Source organism: Martes martes (genome assembly GCF_963455335.1).
Source record: "Martes martes genome assembly, chromosome: 2".
In the NCBI taxonomy this organism is placed as follows: Eukaryota; Metazoa; Chordata; class Mammalia; order Carnivora; family Mustelidae; genus Martes; species Martes martes.
The window spans coordinates 27,495,168-27,519,795 of record NC_137889.1 but is presented as its reverse complement, the minus strand read 5'-3'; the positions used below and the strand labels follow the sequence as shown (position 1 = coordinate 27,519,795).

At 38.6% G+C, this 24,628-nt stretch overlaps 1 protein-coding gene across 1 annotated transcript in view; it reads left to right on the top strand.

Moving 5' to 3' along the window:
• The window catches only part of PPP2CB (protein phosphatase 2 catalytic subunit beta), a 35,954-nt gene extending 28,970 nt beyond the window's left edge, over positions 1 to 6,984 (top strand). The window contains exons 6-7 of the mRNA XM_080796233.1: positions 1,405 to 1,523; positions 6,192 to 6,984. Coding sequence (XP_080652359.1) covers positions 1,405 to 1,523; positions 6,192 to 6,264 — 192 coding nt within the window. The 3' untranslated portion in view covers positions 6,265 to 6,984. The remainder of the gene's footprint in view (positions 1 to 1,404; positions 1,524 to 6,191) is intronic.
• The last annotated feature ends 17,644 nt before the right edge of the window (positions 6,985 to 24,628 follow it).

Below are 24,628 nucleotides of genomic sequence, written 5' to 3'. Positions count from 1 at the left end.
ATCCCCTTATATTCTACACTGATTTCTCAAATATATTTTCATATTTTACTATTTTGTCTCTGTCTTCCAGCTTCCCCTCCTCCACACGTTTTTCTCCCTCTCCCCCTGCTGTGTTCCTTCTCTCACTGTCTGTCTGTCTGTCTCTCTCTGTCTGTCTCTCGTCAAATAAATAAATAAATAAATTTTTAAAAACTTTTATTTGTTTATTTGACAGAGAGACAGTGAAAGAAGAAACACAAGCAGGGGGAGTGAGAGAGGGAGAAGCAGACTTCCTGCAGAGCAGGGAGCCTGATGGCAGAGCTCAGTCCCAGGACCCTGGGATCATGACCTGAGCTGAAGTCAGACGCTTGAGGATTGAGCCACCCAGGCGCTCCTGAATTTTATTCTTTTAAATCAGGGAGTGACTTCAGGATGTTAGAGAAAACTTCAACCCAGTTGAGGCAGGAAGAGTGAGAACATGGTTATTAATAAGGAATATAAATTCATATGGTAAAGATAAACCTAATTATATCAGTAATCATAAGAAATGTGAATGGTTAAATTTTTTTACTTCCCTAAAATACTGATACTCTGAATTAGATAATCAAAATTCAGGTGCTACTTGGGATGAATCTAAAACATAGTGAAAAAATAAATAAAAATAAAACATAATGGCACTCCAGACTAGAAGTAGAGGGAATATGGTATATTGGTATATCAGTTAGATAATTATCCAAAATACAGCTAATAATGTGCATCAGAATAGCCTCAGATAAAAAATGCATATAGGGGCGCCTGGGTGGCTCAGTGGGTTAAAAGCCTCTGCCTTCGGCTCAGGTCATGATCCCAGGGTACTGGGATCGAGCCCCGCATCGGGCTCTCTGCTCAGCAGGGAACCTGCTTCCCCCTCTCTCTCTGCCTGCCTCTCTGCCTACTTGTGATCTCTGTCTGTCAAATAAGTAAATAAATAAATCTTTAAAAAAAAAAATGCATATAGAAATAAGAGGTCTTTACTGATGGAAACTGGCCCAGTTGTCTAGGGAAGAAACAATTCTGAGTTTGTGTTTACCTAGTAATAGATTCAAAATATATAAAGCAATAACTCATATAAGGAAAAGTAAGAAATCTTCCATCTTTGTGGAAGAAATTTCAATACGTACCTGAGCCAAGAGCTGAAGCATAGATGTCAGTAGAAGAGCACCGTTCCTGAGCTCCTGGCACAGTACCCTGGGCCCAGCAGTGCAGTATTCCGTGCAGGTGCAGTGTTAAGGATCGATACCATATAAGGGAGCAAAGACTACATTTCCACCAACAATATTTGGAATTTTTGAATTTACTTTTCTAAACTGACGCATGTCAAGATTATAATTTCATAGTGAAATGTTGTTTTATGTTTTGTTTTGTTTTGTTTTTTTAACACTGCAGGGGTACAATTGGTGTCATGATCGGAATGTGGTTACCATTTTCAGTGCACCCAATTACTGTTACCGTTGTGGGAACCAGGCTGCTATCATGGAATTAGATGACACTTTAAAATACTCCTTGTAAGTAACTGAAAATTTTTTAAGTTGTATGTAGTAGCTTTTAGAAAGAAAATTTTAAATCCAACGACTAAAATTAGAGGATTTCTGCTTCTGGAATAGTGGAATGAGGAACGTGGCAAACCCTTTCCCCAACAGAAACAGTTATTTACCTGGAAGGTTATTTTAAATAATTATTGTAGATTTTTTTTTTTAATTTTATTTATTTGACAGAGAGAAATCAGAGCTAGGCAGAGAGGCAGACAGAGAGGGGGAAGCAGGCTCCTGCTGAGCAGAGAGCCCGATGTGGGGCTCGATCCCAGGACCCTGAGATCATGACCTGAGCCGAAGGCAGAGGCTTAAACCACTGAGCCATCCAGGCGCCCCATATTGTAGATTTTTTAATAGTGTCTGAAATGCATACAGCCCATAGAGAAACACAGTCTAGAAAATGTACTAAATCTCAGTAATAGCCAGAATCTGTGGATCAGGCTCAATATAACCTGTTCCCTCCCTGTCTTTCCAGATCCTGGGTACAGAAACTCCTCCACAGTCATTCTACTCTGGGCCCTGCTCAGACTTTTTCCTGGGTTTAATCTTTAAACCTCTCTTAACTAAACAACAGAGTTATTTAGAGGTTCCCTCTGGGTGGGCGTAAGCCACTTTTACTGGTCAGAGTTTGTACTCTAGCCCCCTTGGTTATTGAAATTTTAGGGCTCACCCTAATCCAGTGAGCTCACTGGGAACATATGTGGCTAAGAAGTTGCTATCAGAGTAGAAAGAACACATATTTTGGCTTACAATTCAACCAAGTACACTAGTACCTTGGATTTTCCATGTTTGATTAGTCCTTAGAGGGTGCAGCCTTAAGGATGCACATACTGTCATTTTCCAGACCATCAGAGATGTATGTGGCTGGGATTTTAAGCCTGGCTTCCTAGGAGTTGCTCCTGGGTCAGAGTAACTTTATCAGTACTTGGTTAGAGATTGTGTTTAAACCCCTGGTATCATTGAGGGTTATATACCCTTTTGTTGATTAATCTATGTTTCAGTTTCCTACGGCTGCTCTAACAAAGTACCACAAAGTGGGTGCCTTAATGGAATTTATTCTCACATTTGTGGAGGCCAGAAGTTTGAAATCAAGGTTTTGGCAGGGTGATGTTTCTTGTAAAGGCTCTAGAGGAGAATCTTTTCTTGCCTCTCTCTAGCTTCTGGTGGCTCCTGCAATCATCACCCCAGTCTGTCTTCACGTGGCACTCTCCCCCCTGTGTGTCTCCCCTGTGTGTCTGTTTCTTCTTTAATAAAGATACCATCAGATTGACGGGGTGCCTGTGTGGCTCAGTTGGTTGAGCATCTGACTTGATTTTGACTAAGGTCATGATCTCGGTCATGAGATGGAGCCCCATGTTGGGCTCCATGTTGAGCATGGATCCTGCTTGAGATTCGCTCTCCTCTTCTCCCTCTGCCCCTCCCTGCTCATCCTCTCTGTCTCTCAGAAGAAAAAGAAAAGGATACCACCAGAGTAATTTAGGGCTCAACCTAATCCAGTAAGACCTCGCCTTAACTAATAACATCTGTAAAGACTTTATTTCCAAATAGTGTCACATTCTGAGGTTCTGTACCAGTATGAATTTTGGGGGTAAACTATTTGATCCAGCATAGTCTGTGTGTGGCTTAGGAATGTTTTCAAGAATGCCCCAGAGGCTCCTCTAATTGTTCCTGTGTGGGTATAGCTAATAGATGTGCAAAGTCATCTTGTCTCCGAGTGGTGACTGTGATCCCAGGAAAGCTTTTCTTTGCTCTTCTTTTGTCTGTTATATTTCTTAAAAATTCAGCTATACTACAAATATATCCATATTGTTTTTGTACCTATATGTAGCTGGTTTTTAAATCCGTTAAAAAGATGCAGTTATACTGTCATTTACAGTTACTGTTGTGTATGTGTGTTTAACTAATAACTTGAATCCAAAGGAAGAATATGAAGATAAAAATGAGAAGTTAATGTAACAAAATCTATACACACTTGCTCTTTCTCAGCTTCTTTAAGGGCATGAGATTGTATGAAAAAGTAACTATAACAATGCATTTTGGGGATTTTAACATCAGTAGCAAAAAAATTAAGAAATGGAAAGCAACTTACTATGTAGAAGTAAATTTCTCTAAATTGACTGGAATTTATAAACCTGCAGTAGAATTAAGTTGTGTATTGTAAGTTCTCAAGCAACCAATAATAAAATAATTTAGAAAATAACTGAACTTACTAAAGGAATTTAAATGGCACACTAGAAAATACGCTTTTAATAAAAAAAGCAGTTGAAGTGGGAACTAAGAAACAAGACAAAAAAAGAAAAAAATGGCAGGTATAAATCCAGTCATGTCAATATTAAATGTGAGTGGTTTAAGTAATACAATCAAAAAGGGAAAAATATTAGATTGGTTTTTTTAAGATCCAGCTTTATGATATCTACAGAAAACATAATTTAGATTAAAAACAAATGGGTTGAAAGTAAATTAGGTGAAAAATATACCATGCTAACAGCAACCACATGACTTGAACTAGTTCTACTAATAATTAGACAAAACAGATTTCAAAATAAAAGTTGTAAATTAGACATAAAGACATTTCACAATGATGAAAGAGTCAAAGCATTAGGAGTATATACCAGTTACAAACAGCACACTTAACTATGGAGCAAAAATGAACAGAATTGAAGGGAGAAATAGACAATTTGACAAGAGTTGGACTTTATTATGCCACTTCCAATAACAGAACTAGGCAGAAGATCACCAGTGACATAGAAGACTTGAGAAGTACTGTAACTTAACATTTCTGGGACAGTCCACCCAACAGTAGCAGAATACAGTTTTGTCAAATGCACAAATGCACATGGAACATTCTCTAAGATTGACTATATGCTGGGCTATAAACCAAGCCTCAGTAAACTTAAGACTATCGAGGGGTGTCTGGGTGACTCAGTTAAGTATCCAGCTCTTGATTTTAGCTCAAGTCATAATCTCAGGGTCATGAGATCAAGCCCCATGATAGGCTCCACACTGGGCATGGAGCCTGCTTAAGATTCTCTCTTTCCCTCTGTTCCCCCTTAAAAAACAAATAATATTGAAGTCCTACAAAATATGTTCTCCAAACACAATGGAATGAAAATAGAATCAGAAGTAGAAGGGAAACTGGAAAATGTATAAGTATGTGGAAATTAACATACTCCTAAATGACCTGAATCAAAGAGTAAATCATAAGGGAAATTGAAAACACAAAGTGCCAAAACGTAGGGGAGACAATGAAAGCAGTGTTTGAAGGGAAGTATATAACTGTAAGTGCCTGTATTAAAAATCAGATTTTAGAAAGATCAAGTCAGTAACCTAACTACATTTTAAAGACCCTAGGAACAGAAGAGCAACCTAAACCCAGTGCAAACGAAATAAAGAGGGAATAAATGGAAAAAATACCAAAACCAGAAGGTTCTTTTCAACTAGACTAGCCAAACAAAAATCAGTGAAGATTCACATTACCAAAATCACTGCAGACCTTACTGAAATAAAAAGAATTACAAAGGAATACAATGTATAACTGTGTGGCAACCAACTAGGTGACTTGGATAAAATGGACAAATTCCTAGAAAGACAAACTGCCAAAATTGAGTCAGAAAATCTGAATAGACCTGTAACAGGTAAAAAAGTTGAATTAGTATTTTAAAACTTCCTACAAAGAAAAGCCCCCAAGCCTGGTTGACTTCACTGATGAAATGACTAAAAGTTTAAAAAGGAATTAACACGAGTGTTTCACAGAGACTAAGAATAGAATAGGAGGGATCATTCCCCAGTGTATTCTTTGAGGTCTGTATTTACCTAATACCAAAATCAAAGATAATTTAAGGAAATTACAAACCAATACTCTTTATGCTTATAGTTGCAAAAATCTGCAACAGAGTATTAGAAACTGAATCCAGTAATATGCAAACAGAATTATACACAGTGACCAACTGTGATTTATCCCAAGAAGGCAGAGTTGGTTCAAAATATGAAAAATCAAAGCAATAAACTGTTGGACAGAAAAACACATGATCATCTCAGTTAAGCCAGGAAAAACACTTGTCAAAATCCAGCACACTTTCCTAATAAAAATACTCATCCTGATAAAGGTCATCTACAGAAACGTCACAGCCAACACCATTTTTTTAAAGGTTTTATTTATTAGATTATAAGCAGGAGGGGCAGAGAAAAAGGAACAAGAAGATTCCATGCCAAGTGGGGAGCCCGACACAGGCTCCCCTGGGATCATGACCTGAGCCTAAGGCAGACACTTTACCAACCAAGCCACCCATGCGTCCCTAACATCATTCTTAATCATGAAAGACTAAATGCTTTCCTCTAAAATCTAGAACTAAGAAAAAATGTCCATTCTCACAGCTTTCATTCAACTGATAATTACACTGCAAATCTTTTCTCCCAGGCACTGAATCAGACATTTTGTCTGCTTTAGTTTTCATCGTAGCTCTGTGAGATAGTTTTACGGAAGAACGCACCTGCAGTGACTTGCCCAGGGTTATTCCAGTCCTAAACATAGTAAAAGTGGGAAATCAGTACCACTCTTTTTACTACAGGGTCTTATTCTTCTTGGATTTGCTTTTAAATTCAAATCCTTTAACTACTTGCTTGCTTCTTTGCCATTTATAGCCTTCAGTTTGACCCAGCACCTCGTCGTGGAGAGCCTCATGTTACCCGGCGCACCCCGGACTACTTCCTGTAAATTCCTCCTGGGAAAAACCTGCCTTTGTATGTGGAAGTATACCTGGCTTTTTAAAATACATATATTTAAAAACAAAACAAAAAAAGCAACAGTAATGTATGTGTTTCTGTAACAAATTGGGATCTGTCTTGGCATTAAACCATATCATGGACCAAAATGTGCCATACTAATGATGAGCATTTAGCACAATTTGAGACTGAAATTTAGTACAACACTATGTTCTAGATCGGTCAGTCTTAACAGTTTGCCTGCTGTATTTGTAGTAACCATTTTCCTCTGGACTGTTCAAGCAAAAAAGGTAACTAACTCCTTCATCTCCTTTTGCACTTACTTGGAAATTCTAGTTATAGTGTTTAACCGGCATGGATCAGTAGAGTTGGAGTTTTATTTTTAAGAAAAATTCACAAGCTAACTTCCACTTAATCCATTACCCTTTATTTTATTGAAAATGTATAGTTAAATTAACTGAAGAAAAGATTCTTGGGAGTATGTTGTCATAACATTTAAAATTTCCCTTCATTTAAATTACTGTTTTCTGTTGATCTGCATATTTCTGTGTACTTGTCATGACAGTGCTTGCATCCTATTTGGTGTACTGAGCAAATAAACTTTCCGTTTTAAACAAAAATTGGTTTACTGTGGTATGCTTTAAATGAAAAGTTCTGCTATTTTGACACTTGATATAAAGCCTCTTAAAAAATAAATCTCTTGACCTGTGATAAATAGTTGTGTCGAGATAATTTATTTGCAGTGTTTTTTGTGTTGGGCTTATATTCAGAAGAAAACCTAAAATAGTAGGCTGGAAAAGTTTAGACCATAAAAACCATTTTTGTTTCTAAACATTTTAGAAATAAAATACAAACTAGAATTAGAAATAAATACAAACTAGGTAGTTTGTATTAATGTATTCAAGTATGTAGTATATGCTAAAACTATAGAATGTTCTGTAGCTAGGAAGAATCTTTTAAAAGCCAAAATATATTTTGTCTTTATCCATTGCTCTAGAAGTAAGAATTAATCTCCAAAAGAGAGTTTAGTAGAAATAGTAAGTAATAAATAGCTCCATTACTAACATATAATATAAATTCCGAGGGGGGTGGGATATAGAGTCAGTGTTAAGGGTGTCAGAGGGTGGAAGACACGAGAGAGAATTAGATTTTTAAAGTCTTTATAGAAGAAAACAAGATGATAGAATAAATATCTCAATGACAATGGACAGAGTTCTCTAGTTAAAAGACATGGGGGCTCCTGGTTGGCTCAGTGAGTTAAAGCCTCTGCCTTCGGCTCAGGTCATGATCCCAGGGTCCTGGGATCGAGTCCTGCATCGGGCTCTCTGCTCAGCAGAGACTGCTTCCTCCTCTCTCTCTCTCTCTGCCTGCCTCTCTGCCTCCCTGTGATCCCTGTCTGTCAAATACATAAATAAAATCTTAAAAAAAAAAGACATAGGGTCATTTTTGATTTTTTTAAATCCAACTGTATCCTGATTACAAGGCACATACCAAAAGCAAAAATTCAGGCATGTTGAAAATAAAAAGATGGAATAGATCAGGAAGATACTAATCAAAGGAAACCTGGAATAGCTATATTAGTATTAAAATAGACATTGAGACAAAATTTAAGAACAGAACATGAATACAAACAGTTAACTCATAATTCTAAACTTGTATGTACATACCAAAATAGCCTATGTTAAAATAAAAAATCCAGAAAAATCAGGTTGACAAGTTTTGATTATAATGGCAGAATTCAACTCATTTATTATTAAGTCAAAGATGTAGAGTATTTAATAAAACATTTTAATAAGACTTACAAAAGGGCGCCTGGGTGGCTCAGTCAGTTAAGTGTCCAACTCTCGATTTTGGCTCAGGTCATGATCTGAGTCATGAGATTGAGCCCCATGTTGGACTCCATGCTCTCTCCCTCTTCCTCTGGCCCTCCCCATTCTCGTGCACTCTCAAAAAAAGGAAGGGAGGGAGGAAGAAAGGAAAGAAGATATAATAGACATAGGCAGATCTCTGTGCCCTAACAGAGCACACATTCTTGTCAAGTTTATTTGAGACATTTTATAAAAATTTGTAATTACTAGGCCCTAAGGCAAGTCTCAAAAATGTTCAGAAAATTAATAGGACACATCTGACTACAATGCAATTTAGAAAATAGCAAAAATAAGAGGACATGATATTCTGTAGAAAATCCAGAAGACCAAAAAATTACTAGAACTGATGCCTGAATTCAGTAAAGTGGCAGGAAAAATATTGTTAAATGTCTGTATTACCCAAAGCAGTCTACACATTTAAAGCAATCCCTAACAAAATACCACCAGCATTTTTCACAGTGCTAATTCTAAATTAGCAATTCTAAAGTTTGTATGGAACCATGAGAGACGCTAAATAGCCAAAGGAATGTTGACAAGCAAAGCTGGTGGCATCTCAATTCCAGACTATATTACAAAGCTGTAGTGATCAAGACAGTATGGTACTGGCACAAACACACATAGATCAATGAAACAGAATAGAAAACCCAGAAATGGTCATACAATGCTATGGTCAACTAATCTTTGACAAAGCAGGAAAGAATATCCAATGGGAAAAGAGTCATTCAGGAAATGGTGTTGGGAAAACCGGACATCAACGTGCAAAAGAATGAAACTGAACCACCTTCTTAAACCATATACAAAAATAAATTCAAAATGGATGAAAGACCTAAATGTGAGACAGGAAACTATCAAAGTCCTAGAGAACACAGGCAACAACCTCTTTGACATCAGCTGTAGCAACTTACCAGGTACATCTCCGGAGGCAAGGGAAACTAAAGTGAAAATGAATTATTGGGACTTCATCAAATTAAAAGGTGCTATACAGAGAAGGAAACAACAAAACTACAAGGCAACCCTTGGAAGGGACAAAGATACTTGGAAATGATACATCTGATAAAGGGTTAGTATCCAAAATTTATAAAGAACTTACACAACTCAACACCCCCTCAAAAAAGTAATCCTGTTAAGAAATGGGCAGAAGATATGAATAGACATTTTTCCAAAGAAGATACACACATGGCCAACAGACTCGTGAAAAGATGCTCAAAATCAGGGAAATAATGAATCAAAACTACAATAAGGTATCACCTCACACCAGTCAGAATGGCTAAAAATAAGAACACAGGAAACAACAGATTTTGGCAAGGATGTGCAGAAAGGGAAACCTTACACTGTTGGTGAGAATGCAAACTGGTACAGCCACTGTGGAAAATAACATGGAATTTCCTCAAAAAGTTAGAACTAGGACTACCTTATGACCCAGCAATTATCTACTAGGTATTTACCCAAAGGATAAAAAGTGACTCAGAGGGATACATGCACCCTGAAGTTTATAGCAACCTTATCAACAATAGCCAAATTATGGAAAGACCCCACATGTCCATTGACTGATGAATGGATAAAGAAGAGGTGGGGGGCACCTGGGTGGCTCAGTGGGTTAAGCCTCTGCTCTCAGCTCAGGTCATGATTTCAGGGTTCTGGGATCAAGTCCCACATCGGGCTCTCTGCTCAGCAGGGAGCCTGCTTACCCCCTCTCTCCGCCTGCCTCTCTGCCTACTTGTGATCTCTGTCTGTCAAATAAATAAAATCTTAAAAAAAAAAAAGAGGTGGTATATGGGGTACTTGTGTGGCAAAGTTGGAAAGCATCCATAAAAAAGCCATAAAAGAGAATGAAATCTTGCCATTTGCAGTGACATGGATGAAGTATATGCTAAGTGAAATAAATCTGAGAAAGACAACTACCACATGATTTCACTCAGTAATTAAAGAGAAAACAGATGAACATGGGGAAAAAAGATGTAAACCATAAACATACTCTAACTATAGAGAACAAATAGAACTACTGGGGAGGTGAGCGGTGGGATAGGGTAAACGGGTGATGAGTATTCAGGAGAGCACTCGTGGTGTTGAGCACTGGGTGCTATATGTAGGTGATGAATCACTACATTCTACTGAAACTAATATTACACTATATGCTAACTAGAATTTAAATAAAAACTTGAAACTATTAAAAGCAAAAATTTTCAGAAGTACCTATTCTTTTTGGAATTTAAAGAATTAAGTTCAAAGATAAAGGAACTTTTAACTTCCATAAAACAAAATTTAGAAAAACTGGTTATGAAAAAATAAATTTTAAATGTGTGGACAAAACCTCTACAATAGCCAAAATAATTTGGAAAAACAAGAACGGGTACATTCACTTTCCAATGTCAGAACTTGTTATAAAATTATAATTTTCAAGACAGTATTGTATAGGTATACCCAGATACACAGATCAATGAACAAAATTAAGAATCCAGAAATAAATCCTTACATTTATAGTTAATTATCTTTTGAGAAAGTAGTAAGGCAATTCATTGAGGGATTCTTCAACAAATGGTGTTAGGACAATTCTATATACACATGCTACAGAAGGACAAATTTAAATGCATACCTCATACTGTAAACAAAAATTCACTAAAAACAGATCAGACCTAAACATAAGAGCTGTAACAAACTTTAGAAAACACAAAACCCTGGGGCACCTGGCTGGCTCAGTCAGAAGAGCATGGGACTCTTGATCCTGAGGTCAAGAGTTTGAGCACCATTTTGGGTGTAGAAATTACTTAAAAATTAAATCTTAAAAAAAGAAAAAAAAACATAGAACCTCGTTGAGACCCTGGGTTAGGGAACGATTTTTTAGGTGTGATATCAAAAGAAAGGTTCATAAAAATTTTTAATTGATAAACTAGACTAGGAAATAAACATTTACACTTAAACAGAACTGAAAGAAAAGACAATAGACTGAAAGAAAATATTTTCAAGACACGTATCTGATAAAGGACTTGTATCTAGAATTTAAAAGAACTTTTAAACTCATTAATAATAAGACAACCCAATCAGAACATGGGCAGAAAATATGAATAGACATTTCACCAAAGAAGACATACAAATGGCTAATAAGTACATAAATGAAAGCTCAGCATTAAGGAAGTGTTAACTAAAAGCACAACTGAGGTACTTCACACCCATTAGAAAAGCTACAATAAATAAGACCTTTATTAATAACAAATGCCAAGGAAGCCTGGGAAGATGACAGAGTAGGAGGAGCCTAAGCTTATCTTGTCCCACAGATGCACCTAGATAACAGACACATCAGTGCCACTAACCCAAAAAACAATCCAAAGACTGGCAGAACAGACTCTCCATAGTTAATCATAGAGAGGAGACCACATGGGAAAGGAAAGTAGTAGGAAAGAGTCTCAGATGGGAATCTAACCAGTGGGGAGGGAAAAACTAACCAGTGAGATCAATCACAAATGGAGGGGACATCATAAGCATGAAGAAAGGAGAGGAAGGTCCACATCACACTGCCAGACACAGGGGACCTGCACTGGGAAGATGACTCCCCGTAACACTTGGCTTTGAAAACCAGAGAGGACTAACTTTGTTAGTTCTTACAATCAGTGGGGCTTAACACTGGGAACTTTAAAAATCAGCAAGTTTGGCTCTGGGAAAGCCGGAGGGAATAGAAAACAGAGTGTCTGCCCTTAAAGAGACAGTATAACAAACAATCTTACTGAGATATAGCATAGAAGCAGGTGTTGGAAAAAATACCTGGAGTAAATGGGAAGGTGATTTAATCTCAGAATGTGTATTAGAGGGGGAAAGATCTTTAGGGGACTTCTCCCAGAACAAAAGAGCTGATGTACCATCTCCCTCCCTACATCGAGCCTAGACATGCACCCACCTGTAGGAACCAACATGAACACACGACCTAACTTGCTAACAACGTGCACCCTGTCCCAAAGTTCTCCTTCCGCTGCCCTACTCAAACTAGTCCCTCCAAAGTAGCTGACATGTCTCTTTCTGCAAACAGCCCCCATAGTAGCCAACACAATTCCAAAGTGAGTCTTGTCTTGGAGAGAGGAGAAGATAACCACACACACCAGCTCCAGTGCAGCCCCAGTAGTGGACTGTGGACAGACATCTGGTCTGACTACAGGCCCTACATCAGTGACAGCCTCTCAGGGGACAATGCAGGGAGTACACCCTCCAGGTAGGTGCATTCCAGCAAACAGACTGAGGGCAGGCATCTGATCTGTCTGCTGACACCACCCAACTTCATACCCAAGGTGGTCCCATACAGGCCCCTTAACAATACAGGAAACAAACTCTGCCCACAACAGGCAAAGATGGCTATTGCAGCCAGCTGGACTGAAGGCGAATGTGGCTCAACCACCACAACAGGGTGGGTGCAACACACATAAGAGATTCCCATGAAGCACTAGTTTCTAGTAAGTGGGACACTGCACTGCAGGGCACTACAGGACCTCTTCTTCATAAGGCCACTACTTTGAAAAGCAGGAGACATGGCTGACTCTCCTAACACAGAGAAATAGACACAGAGTTAGATAAAATGAAGAGACAAAGTATAAGACCCAAATGAAACAAACAAACAAACAAACAGGACAAAAGTCACAGCAAAAGAGGTAAATGAAATGGAGATATATGCCTGATAGAGAATTCAAAGTAATGGTCATAAAGATACTTACTGGACTTAAGAAAAGAATGGAGAATCTCAGTGAGACTCTCAACAAAGAGATAGAAACATAAAAAAGAACCAGTCACAGATGAAGAACTTAAAAAATAAAAAAACACTAGATGTAATAAATAGTAGATTAGAAGAAGTGGAAGAATGGATGAGTAATCTGGAAGGTTGGATACTGGAAAACAACAGAGAAAAACTGGGGAAATTAAAAAGGATAATAAGAAGTGAGAATAGGTTAAGGGAACTCAGTGATCTCCTCATTCACATTATTGAGATCCCAGAAGAAGATAGAAAAAAGGGGGTAGAAAGCTTATTTGAAGAAACAATAGCTGAAAATTTCCCTAATGTAAGGAAGGAAACAGATATCCAGATCTCGGAGGCACAGAGAGCCCCCAACAAAATCAATCCCAAGAAGGTCCTCACCAAGACACATAATAATTAAAATGCCAAATACTAGTGATGAAGAGAGAATTTTAAAGCAACAAGAGGAAACAGTTACTTATAATGGAAACTCCATAAGGCTATCAGCTGATTTTAATGCAGAAACTTTGCAAACCAGAAAAAAGTGGCATAATATACTTAGAGTGCTTAAAGGAAAAACCCTGCAAACATGGCCGCCTGGGTGGCTCAGTCTGTTAAGCATCTGCCTTCGGCTCAGGTCATGATCCCAGAGTCCTGGGATCAACTCCCACAATGGGTTCCTTGCTCGGTGAGGAGCATGCTTCTCCTTCTGCCTTCTGCTCCCCTTGCTTTGCTCTCTCTCCCTGACAAATAAAGTCCTTAAAAAAAAAAAAACCAAAAATCTGCAAACAGAAATGCTCTATTCATCAAGGCTATCACTCAGAATAGAAAGGAAGATAAAATTTCCATACAAAAGATAAAGTAGTTCATTACCACTAAACCAGATTCACAAGAAACATTAAAAGGTATTCTTTGAGTTGAAGAAAAGGCCTTAATCAAGAGTAAGAAAATTATGAAAGAAAAACATTTCACAAGTAAATACAAACATAATAAAAATAGACGAATCACTTATAAAACCAGTACAGAAGTTAAAGCACAAATGCAGTAAAATCAATTATATCTATAAAAATCAGTCAAGGGAGTCAGGAAATAAAAGTGTAACATCACATACATAAAACTTCAGGAAAGAGTAAAAATTTAAAGTGGATTCAGGGTGAGAAGATGGCTGAGCCCGATGGTGGGTATTAAGGAGGACATGTATTGCATGGAGCACTGGGTTTTATACATAAACAATGAGTCTTGGATCACTACATCAAAAATTAATGATGTACTGTAGGGTGACTAACATAATAATAAAACAGATTCAAACTTAAGAAACTATCAACTTTATATAGACTGCTATATACATAGGATGTTACATATAAGTAACCACAAATCAAAAATCTGTAATAGATACACAAAAAGAAAGAAAAATGAATACAAGTATATCACTAAAGAAAGCTGTCAAACCACAAGAGAAGAGAGCAAAGAGCAGTAATAACAAGGAAGTTTAGGGGTGCCTGGGTGGCTCAGTTGTTAAGCATCTGCCTTCAGCTCAGGTCATGATCCCAGGGTCCTGGAATCAAGACCCACATGGGGTGCCCTGCTCAGAGGGAAGTCAGCTTCCACCTCTCCCATTCCCTTCCCCTTCTCTCACTGTGTCTCTATCAAATAAATAAATAAAATCTTTTGAAAAAAATAAGAAGGAAGTTTATAGTAATATGGGCCTATCTCAAGAAGCGAAAACAAAAACATCTTAAGTAAACAACCTAACCTTAAAACCTAAAGCAGCTAGAAAAAGAAAAAAGCCAGGGTGCGTGGGTGGCTCAGTGGGTTAAAGGCTCTGCCTTCAGCTCAGGTCATGGTCCCAGGGTCTTGGGATCGCGCCCCGCATCGGGCTCTCTGCTCATCGGGGAGCCTGCTTCCTCCCCTCTCTCTCTCTGCCTGCCTCTCTGCCTACTTGTGATCTCAGTCAAATAAATAAATAAAATCTTAAAAAAGAAAAAGCCCAAAGCCAGCAGAAGGAAAAAAAAATAATAAAGATTAGGTCAGGGGCGCCTGGGTGGCTCAGTGGGTTAAGCCTCTGCCCTCGGCTCACGTCATGATCTCAGGGTCCTGGGATGGAGCCCCACATCGGGCTCTCTGCTCAGCAGGGAGCCTGCTTCCCCCTCTCTCTCTGCCTCTCTGCCTACTTGTGGTCTCTATCTGTCAAATAAATAAATAAAATCTTTAAAAAAATGATTATGTCAGAAATAAATGAAATAGAGATTAAAAACACAATAGAACAGATCAATGAAACAGAGAGCTAGTTCTTTGAAAAGATTAAGAAAGTTAATAAACCTTTAGTGAGACTCATTAAAAAATATGAAAGAACTCAAAATCAGAAATGAAAAAGGAGAAATAACAACTGATACCACAAAAAGTTATAAGAAAATTTATGAAAAATTAATGTGCCAAAAAATTGGACAATCTAGTGGAAAGGAATAAGTTCCTAGAAACATAAAACCTTCCAAAACTGAATCGGGAAGAAATAGAAAATTTGAACAGACTGATTATTAGCAGTGAAATTGATTCAGTAATCAAAAAAACTCCCAACAAACAAAAGGCCATGACCAGATGGCTTCGCAGGTGAATTCTACCAGCATTTAAAGAAGACTTAATACCTCTTCTCAAACTATTCCAAAAAATACTAGAGAAAGGAAAGCTTCAAAATTCGGAGGCCAGCATTACCCAGACACCAAAACCAGATAAAGACCCAACCAAAAAAAAAAAAGAGAGAGAGAGAGAGAGAATGAACTACAGGCCAATATCTCTCCTGAACATAGATACAAAAATCCTCAACAAAATGTTAGGAAACTGAATTATACAATAAACATTCATAACAAACATCAAGAAAATCATTCACCACAATCAAGTGGGATTGATTGACTGATTGATTGATTACAGAGATGCAAGGGTGGCTCAGTATTCACAAATCAATCAATACATTATATCAACAAGAGAAAGGATAAAAACCATAGGAACATTTCAATAAATGCAGAAAAAAACAAAGTACAACATCCATTTACAATAAAAACTCCCGACAAAATAGTTTTTAAAGGAAATATACCTCTACATAATAAAGGCCATATATGAAAAATCCCACAGCTAACATCATGCTCAATGGGGAAAAACAGATTTTCCTCTAAGATCAGAAATAAGACAAGGATGTCCACTCTTACCACTTTTATTCAGTGTAGTACTACTGGAAGTCCTAGTCACAGTAATCAGACAAATAAAAGGCATCCAAATTGGTAAGGAAGTAAAACTTTCACTGTATGAAGATGAAGATGACAAGATATTATATATAGAAAACCCTAGGGACTTCACCAAAAAACTACTAGAACTGAAAAATGAATTCAGTGGACAGAAGTCCACAGCAGCGGCACCTGGGTGGCTCAGTTGGTTAAGCATCTGACTTTTGATCTTAACCTCAGGTCTTGTGCTGAAGGTTGTGAGTTCAAGCCCCATGTTAGGGCATGCTGGGCCTGGAGCCTACTTAAAAACAAAAGAAAAAGAAAAAAGAAATCTACAGCCTTCCTATACACTAATAATGAAGTAACAGAAAGAGAAATTAAGAAAACAATCCCATTTACAATTGCATCAAAAAGAATAAAACGCACTGACCTCTACCTCCAAAAATAATAATATATTATATATTAAGTGAATTTAAATTTAAAAATTTAAAAAATACTTAATGAACTTAGCCAAGGAGGTGAAAGGCCTGTATTCCAAAAATTGTAAAACACTGATCAAAGAAATTAAAGATGACACAAATGGAAAATTATCTATACTCATGGGTTGGAAGAACCAATACTGTTAAAATGTCCCTACTACACAAAGCAATCTATAAATTCAACATAATCCCTATCAAACTACCATCAGCATTTTTCACAGATCTCAAACAAATTACCGTAAAATTTGTATGGAACCACAAAAGACCCCAAATAGGCAAAGCAATCTTGAAAAAGCAACACAAAACTACAAGTATCATAATCCTAGATTTCGAAGATATACTAATCAAAACAGGATGGTACTGACACAAAAACAGACACACAGATCAATAGAATAGAATACAGAGCCAAGAAATAAACCCATGCTTCTATAATCAATTAACCTGTGACAGAAAAAGCAAGAATATACAATAGGAAAAAGGCCGTCTCTTCAACAAATGGTACTGGGAAAATTGGACAGCTACATACAAAAGTATGAAACTGAACCATTTCCTTACAGCATACACAAAAATAAGTTCAAAAAGAATTAAAGACCTAAATGTGAGACCTGAAACCATAAAATTCTTACAAGAAAACATAGGCAGTAATAACTTTGACATCAGCCATAAAAACAATTTTCTAGATAGGTCTCCTGTGGCAAGGGAAACAAAACCAAAAATAAACTATTGGGACTACACCAAAATAAAAATCTATTGCACAGTGAAGGAAACCATCAACAAGGCAAAAAGACAACCCACTGAATGGCAGAGGATATTTGCAAATGATGTACCAGATAAGGAGTTAATATCTAAAATATATAAAGAACTTATACAACTCATTACCAAAAAAAGCAAATTAAAAATGAGCAGAGAATATGAATGGATTTTTTTCCAAGGAAAATACACAGATGGCCAAAAGACACATGAAAAGATGTTCAATCATCACTTACTATCACGGAAATGCAAATCAAAACTACAATGAATTAACAATCTTTTTTTTTTTTTAAGATTTTATTTATTTATTTGACAGAGAGAGAGGTCACAAGTAGGCAGAGAAGAAGACAGAGAGGGGGGGAAGCAGGCTCCCTGCTGAGCAGAAAGCCCGATACGGGGCTCAATCCCAGGACCCTGAGATCATGACCTGAGCTGAAAGCAGAGGCTTAACCCACTGAGCCATCCAGGCACCTCAATGAGTTATTAGTCTTAAACCTTAAACCTATAAGAATGGCTAAATTAAAAACACAATAAATAACAAGTGTTGGCAAGGATGTGAAGAGAAAGGAACTGATGGGAATGCAAGCTAGTACAGCCATTAGGAAAAAAGTGTGGCAATTCCTCAAAAAATTAAAAACAGAATTTGATCTAATTTGATCTAATAATTCCACTACTGGGTATTTACCCAAAGAAAATGGAAACACTAATTTGAAAAGACATGTGCACCCCCCTGTTTACTGCAGCATTATTTATAATAGCCAAGACATGGAAGCAACCCAAGTACCCACTGGTAGATGAATGAATAAAGAAGATGTAGTAATACAAAATGGAATACTACTTGGCCATCAAAAAGCATGAAATCCTGCCATTTGCAACAATACGGATGGATCGGAGGGTATAATGCTAACTGAAATAAGTGGGTCAGAGAAAGACAAATACCGTATGATTTGACTCATCTGTGGATTTTAACAAATGAACAAACAAACAAACAAGGACTTCTTAAATAAACAGAGAACAGACTAGTGGTTGCCAGAAGGGAGGTGGGTAAGGGGATGTGTGAAATAGGTGAAGAGGATTAAGAGTGCACTTAACTTGATGAGCACTAAGTAATATATGGAACTTACAAATCACTCCATTATACACCTGAAACTAAAATAACCCTGTTTGTTAATTATACTTGAAGAAAAAAATAATAAATGTTGGTGAGAATGTAGAGAAATAGGAGCCCTCTTATGACATTGGTATAAAAAAATGTAAGATGATGTAGCCCCTTTGTGAAACTTGGTAGCTTCTTAAGTGTAAAATTACCTTATGACCCAACAATTCCACCCCTACATATCTACCCAAGAGAAACTAAAATACGTGTTCACACAAAGGTAAGTATGCCAATTTTTTTTTTTTTTTTGACAGAGAGAGTGAGAGAGCACAAGCAGGGTGGACAGTGGGGAGAGAGAGGTAGAAGTGGACTCCCTGCCAAGCTGGGAGCCCAATGTGGGGCTCGATCCCAGGACCCTGGGATCATGACCTAAGTCAAAGGCAGACGCCTAACCATCTTAGCCACCCAGGCACCCCAAGTATGCCAATATTTACAGCAACATTAATTCTAATGGAATTAGAGGAATGGAATTAATTAATGGAATTAATCAAAAACTGGAGACAATCTGAATGTCCATCAACTGCTGAATGGATAGGCAGAAATGTTAGATTCATTCAATGGTAACATACCACCAGTTGGAAACGTATTACAATATGGATGAACTTCACAACATGCTGGTGACATGACAAACTACATATTATGATTCCACTTATATGAAATGTCCAGAAAAGATAAATTCTGGGACAGAAGTAGATGAGTAGTTGCCTTGGGCTGGCCAGTGGGAATGGGAAGTAACTAAATAGGCAAGAGGGATCTTACTGGAACAATGAAAATGTTCTAAAACTGATCTATGGTTATGGTTGTTTCATTGGGTAAATTTACTAAAAAATCTTTTTTTTAATTTTTAACTTTATTTTTACTTTTTCTTAATTTAAATTCAATTAACTAACATATAGTGTGTGTTTCAGAGATAGAGTTCAGTGATTCATCAGTCCTCCATAATATGCAGAGCCCATTCTATCACATGCCCTCCTATGTCCATCACCCAGTTACCCCATCCCCACCCTCCTCCAGCAACCGTCAGTTGATTTCCTATGATTAAGAGTCTCTGGGTGCCTGGGTGGCTCAGTCAGTTAAGCATCTGCTTTCAGTTGAGGTCATGATCTCAGGGTCCTGGGATCAAACCCCACCTCAGGCTCTCTGCTCAGTGGGGAGTCTGCTTCTCCCTCTCCTCTCTATAGTCTCCCTCTCAATCTGTCTCAAATAAATAAAATCCTGGGGCACCTGAGTGGCTCAGTGGGTTGAGCCTCTGCCTTCGGCTCAGGTCATGATCTCAGGGTCCTGGGATCGAGCCCCACATTGGGCTCTCTGCCCAGCAGGGAGCCTGCTTCCTCCTTTTTCTCTTTTCCTCTTCTTCCTTTCCTCTCTCTCTCTGCCTGCCTCTCTGCCTATTTGTGATCTCTGTCTGTCAAATAAATAAAAAAAATCTTTTTTAAAAGTCTCTTATGGTTTTTCTCCCTCTGATTTTGTCTTATTTTTACCTTCCTTCCCCTATGGTCCTGTTTTGTTTCTTAAGTTACACATACGAGTGAGATCATATAACTTTATTTCTCTGACTATTTCGCTTAGCATAATGCCCTCTAGTTCCATCCACATCATTGCAAATGGCAAGATTTTTTTTTTTGATGTCTGAGTAATAGTCCATTTTATGTATACACCATATCTTCTTTATCCATTCATCTGTGGATGGACATCTGGGCTCTTTCCATAGTTTGGCTATTGTGGACATTGCTGCTATAAACACTGGGTGCAGGTGCCCCTTTGGATCACTACATTTGTATCTTTAGGGTAAATACATAGTAGTGTGATTGCTGGGTCATAAGGTAGCTCTATTTTCAACTTTTTTTTTTAAAGATTTTTTTATTTATTTCAAAGACAGTGAGAGAGAGGGGGGAGGGGGGAGGAAGGACATGAGCAGGGGCAGGAGGAGAGGGAGAAACAGGCTCCCCTGCTGATCCTGAGAAGCAGAATACTCTGGGATCATGAGCTGAAGGCAGGTACTTAACTGACTAAACTACCCAGATGCCCCTACTTTCAACTTTTGAGAAACTTCCATACTATTTTCCAGAGTGACTGCATTCCTTAAAAATCTTTTGGTTTGGGGTGCCTGGGTGGCTCAGTGGGTTAAACCTCTGCCTTCGGCTCAGGTCATAATCTCAGGGTCCTGGGATCGAGCCCCACATCAGGCTCTCTGCTCAACGGGGAACCTGCTTCCCTCTCTATCTCTCTTTCTGCCTGCCTGCCTCTCTGCCTACTTGTGATCTGTCTCTGTCAAATAAATAAATAAAATCTTAAAAAAATCTTTTGTTTTTTTTAAGATTTTATTTTAAGTAATTTCTTACCTAACATGGGCTCAAACCCAGAACCCCCAAGATCAAGAGTCACATACTCTACTGAATGACCCAGCCAAAAATCTTTTATTATTCCCTCGAAATGGGAAGATTTTATACATAAACTCTACCTTAGTAAAACTGTTTGCAGAACAAAATAAACTTTGTGCAATGCAACCAAACTAGTCTTTATAGGGAAATTTATAACTAAATACTTGTATTGTAATAAAGGAAAAGCTGGAAATTATGAGCCAAGTGTTTACTACTCCATAAAAGATTAAAAAAAAATTAGAGCAAATATCAAAAGAAATAGAAGTTTCCAAAGAAAAGAACAAAAGTTGGCCCTTGAAGACCAATAAAATATAAAGCAGAGGAAGGAACAAATAAAAGCATGAATTTGTAAAATGAAAGATACAGAGGGGGAAAAAAAGATACAGAAGGAGAAAAAAGTAAGAAGGTCTATGAATAATACTTGCCAATAAATTGAAAACAGAAGCAATGAGCAAATTACTAGCGTATCTTGACCTCATCAAACGGATTAAAAAACAAATGCAGTCTAAATACTTATCTTGGGGAGCCTGGGTGGCTCATTGGGTTAAGCCTCTGCCTTTGGCTCAGGTCATGATCTCAGGGTCCTGGGATCGAGCCCCTCATCGGGCTCTCTGCTCGGCGGGGAGCCTGCTTCCCCCTCTCTCTCTGCCTGCCTCTCTGCCTACTTGTGATCTCTCTCTCTCAAATAAATGAATAAAATCTTTTAAAAAAATAAATAAATACTTATCTCACCATTAAGGTAGTTGAATCACTCATTTAAATCTTAAAAAGAATACACTAAGTACCATTGTTCATAGCAGCATTATTCACAATAGCCAAAAGGTGGAAACAACAAAATATCCATCAACAGACAAAGGGATAGACAAAATGTAGTGTATACAGCCAGTGCAATATTATTCAGCCATAAAAAGGAAACTGATTCATTTTATAACATGGATGAACTTTAAAAACATGCTAGGTGCGATGGTAAAATGGTAAAATTTGTTATATTTTAAAATAAGACAATTTAGCATCAGCTTGTTGTACTTACACATGGAGGGGGGGAAACCCCTAGTGGGATTCTCACCAGGATCTACTGAGGCTCTATGACTTTGGGGAGAAGACTTTTTTTTCCACATTGTGTGTGTCAGCCTATGAAGATGACATATACCTCCTCTGAGTCCTTAATTTCTCTCAACAATGTACTAATGTTTGGTGAATTCTTGCCATATATTTGATTTTTTTTTTTTTTAGATTTTATTTATTGACTTGAGAGAGAGAGTGAGAGGGCAAGAACAGGGGTTCCAGGCAGAGGGACAAGCAGACTCTGCTGAGCCCAACACAAGGCTCAATCCCAGGACCCTGAGATCATGACCTGAGCAGAAGGGCAGACACTTAACTGACTGAGCCACTCAGGTACCCTTGCCATGTATTTGATTTTAAAATGTTGTTGTCAACGACCGCTTTCTTTCCATTTTACTTTCCAATTGTTTACTGATAATAGAAATAAGTGCTTTTTTTAAAAACAATATTGTGCCTGTATCTAGGAGCTATACCAGTGGCACCTAATTCTTATCCTTACTTACCAAAAATTATGTTGGGGGCATCTGGGTGGCTCGGTTGGTTAAGCGTCAATCTCCTGATTTTGGCTCAGGTCGTGATCTCAGGGACGTGAGAGTAAGCCCCACATGAGACTGCGTGCTCCGTGGGGCATCTGCTTGCGATTCTCCCTCTGCCTCTGCCACGCCCCTTCACCTGCTCGCTCTCTCCCATCTTACCCCTCTCTAAAAATTTACTTTGGATTTTTTGTTGTTGTTACAAAATCATGTTTTCTGTGAATACAAAGGTTTTTTTTTTTTTTTTTCCTTCCTGAACTTTATGACTCTTTTAAATTTTTTTAAATAAACTCTACCCCCAACATGGGGCTCAAACTCACAACCCCAAAATCAAGAGTCACATCCTTCTTCGGGCTGAGCCAGAGGCGCCCCTGTGATTTTTCTTATGTGTTTCATATTGCATTAGATATGACAGCCAGGATTTCATGTTAGCTGGAGGTTTGGGGAGGGGCTTGCTTTTTATCCATTACAGCTGTTTCTTTTAGACAGCATCTAGTTGGGCATGATTTTTAATCCAATCAAACACTGTCTTTAACTGAGGTATTTAGGCCATTTAAACTTAATGAGATTATTGGTATGGTCAGGTTTAAATCTGTCATCTTACTTTTTTTTTTTTTTTAAGATTTTATTTATTTATTTGACAGAGAGAGACACAGAGAGAGAGGGAACACAAGCAGGGGGAGTGGGAGAGGGAGCAGCGGGATTTCTGCCGAGCAGGGAGCCCAAACAGGGCTCCATCCCAGGACCCCCAATCATGACCTGAGCTGAGGACAGGCGCTTAATGACTGAGCCATCCAGGGGCCTCTTTCTATTTGTTTTCTGTTTGTCCCATACATTCCTTTTCTTTCATAATTTTTTTGGATTAAATATATTTTATTCCCTGTATCTCCTTAGTGCCTTATTAGCGATACTTCTCGGTTTTGTTACTTTAGGGTTGGTTGCTTTAAGACTGATCGGGCGGTATACCTGTTTAAGTCTCCCTTCAAGTGATATTACACCACTTTATGTATAGAATAAGAACCTTTTACTAGAATACTTCCATTTATCCCCTCACACTTTGTGCTATTATTGTCATACATCTTCCTTTTACAAGCATTAAAAATCCCATCTAACACTACTTTTGTTTAAACAGTAGATAATCACTTAAAGGGATTTATACAACAAGGAAACCCTTTTCTGTACTCACTCATGTAAATGGATACTATTTCCAATGCGCTTTATTCCTCCGTGTAAATTCGCACTTCATGCGGTATAATTTTTCTTCTGCCTTAAAAACTTACTTGAAAATTTCTTTAAAAAAAATTTTTTTTAAAATTTGTTTAGGAAAGAGCACAAGTGGGGTGAGGGACAGAGGGAGAAGCAAACACCTCGCTGAGCAGGGAGCCCAATGCCGGCTGGATCCCAGCACCCTGGGATCATGACCTGAACCAAAGGCAGAGGCTTAGCCGACTGAGCCACCCAGGGCCCCTGAATATTTCTTACCACGGGGCAAGTCTGCGAGTGACGAATTCCTTCAGCGTGTGTGTGTCTTCCATGTTCCATTTTGAAACTCAGTTTCAGTAGGCACAGAATTCTATGACGACTCATGCTCGGAGCCCGCTTTCCTCAACTCCACTAACAGTGGGCTGGCTGCTATCACCTTGAGCTTGGGGTAGGGGGTGCAGTGCTAAGTTTTTCTGGGCGCCTGCCCCCCCCCCAGCTTTCCGTCGCCCCCGCACACCTGTATCAGCGAGAGCGTCCTTCTCCAGGCTCTTCCCCGGGGTGTCCCGTTGCCTGCAGTTGGTGGGGTTCTGGGGTTGGCAGGAGCGGGAGAGACGCCCTATCGTCCTAACCAGCCTCCGTCTCCGGCAGGCCCTCTGCGCTTTGGCTTCGGAAGTGAGGCTCTCTTAGCCTTCCTGCTCCTCCCACCTGTGGCCGCCAAACTCTGCCTTTGTCTGCGGGGGGTGGAGGGTGGTGGTTTTCGGCGCCTCCCCCAGCACCGGCAAACACCTGTCTGAGAGCGGCCGCTGCCCCTCCCCCAGGAACAGAACTAGTTCGCTTCTACTCGTCCCCCAGGAACAATTAATCTCCCCGCGTGTCTCGAGAGCGGCGGGTCGCTTTTGCCTGTACTGCTTCTCCAGAAACAGTAAATCTTTGCCAGTGTCCTGTGGTCGGTCACGTGCTGACCGGCCTGCGGTGGCTTAAGACTTAGGGGGTGAAGG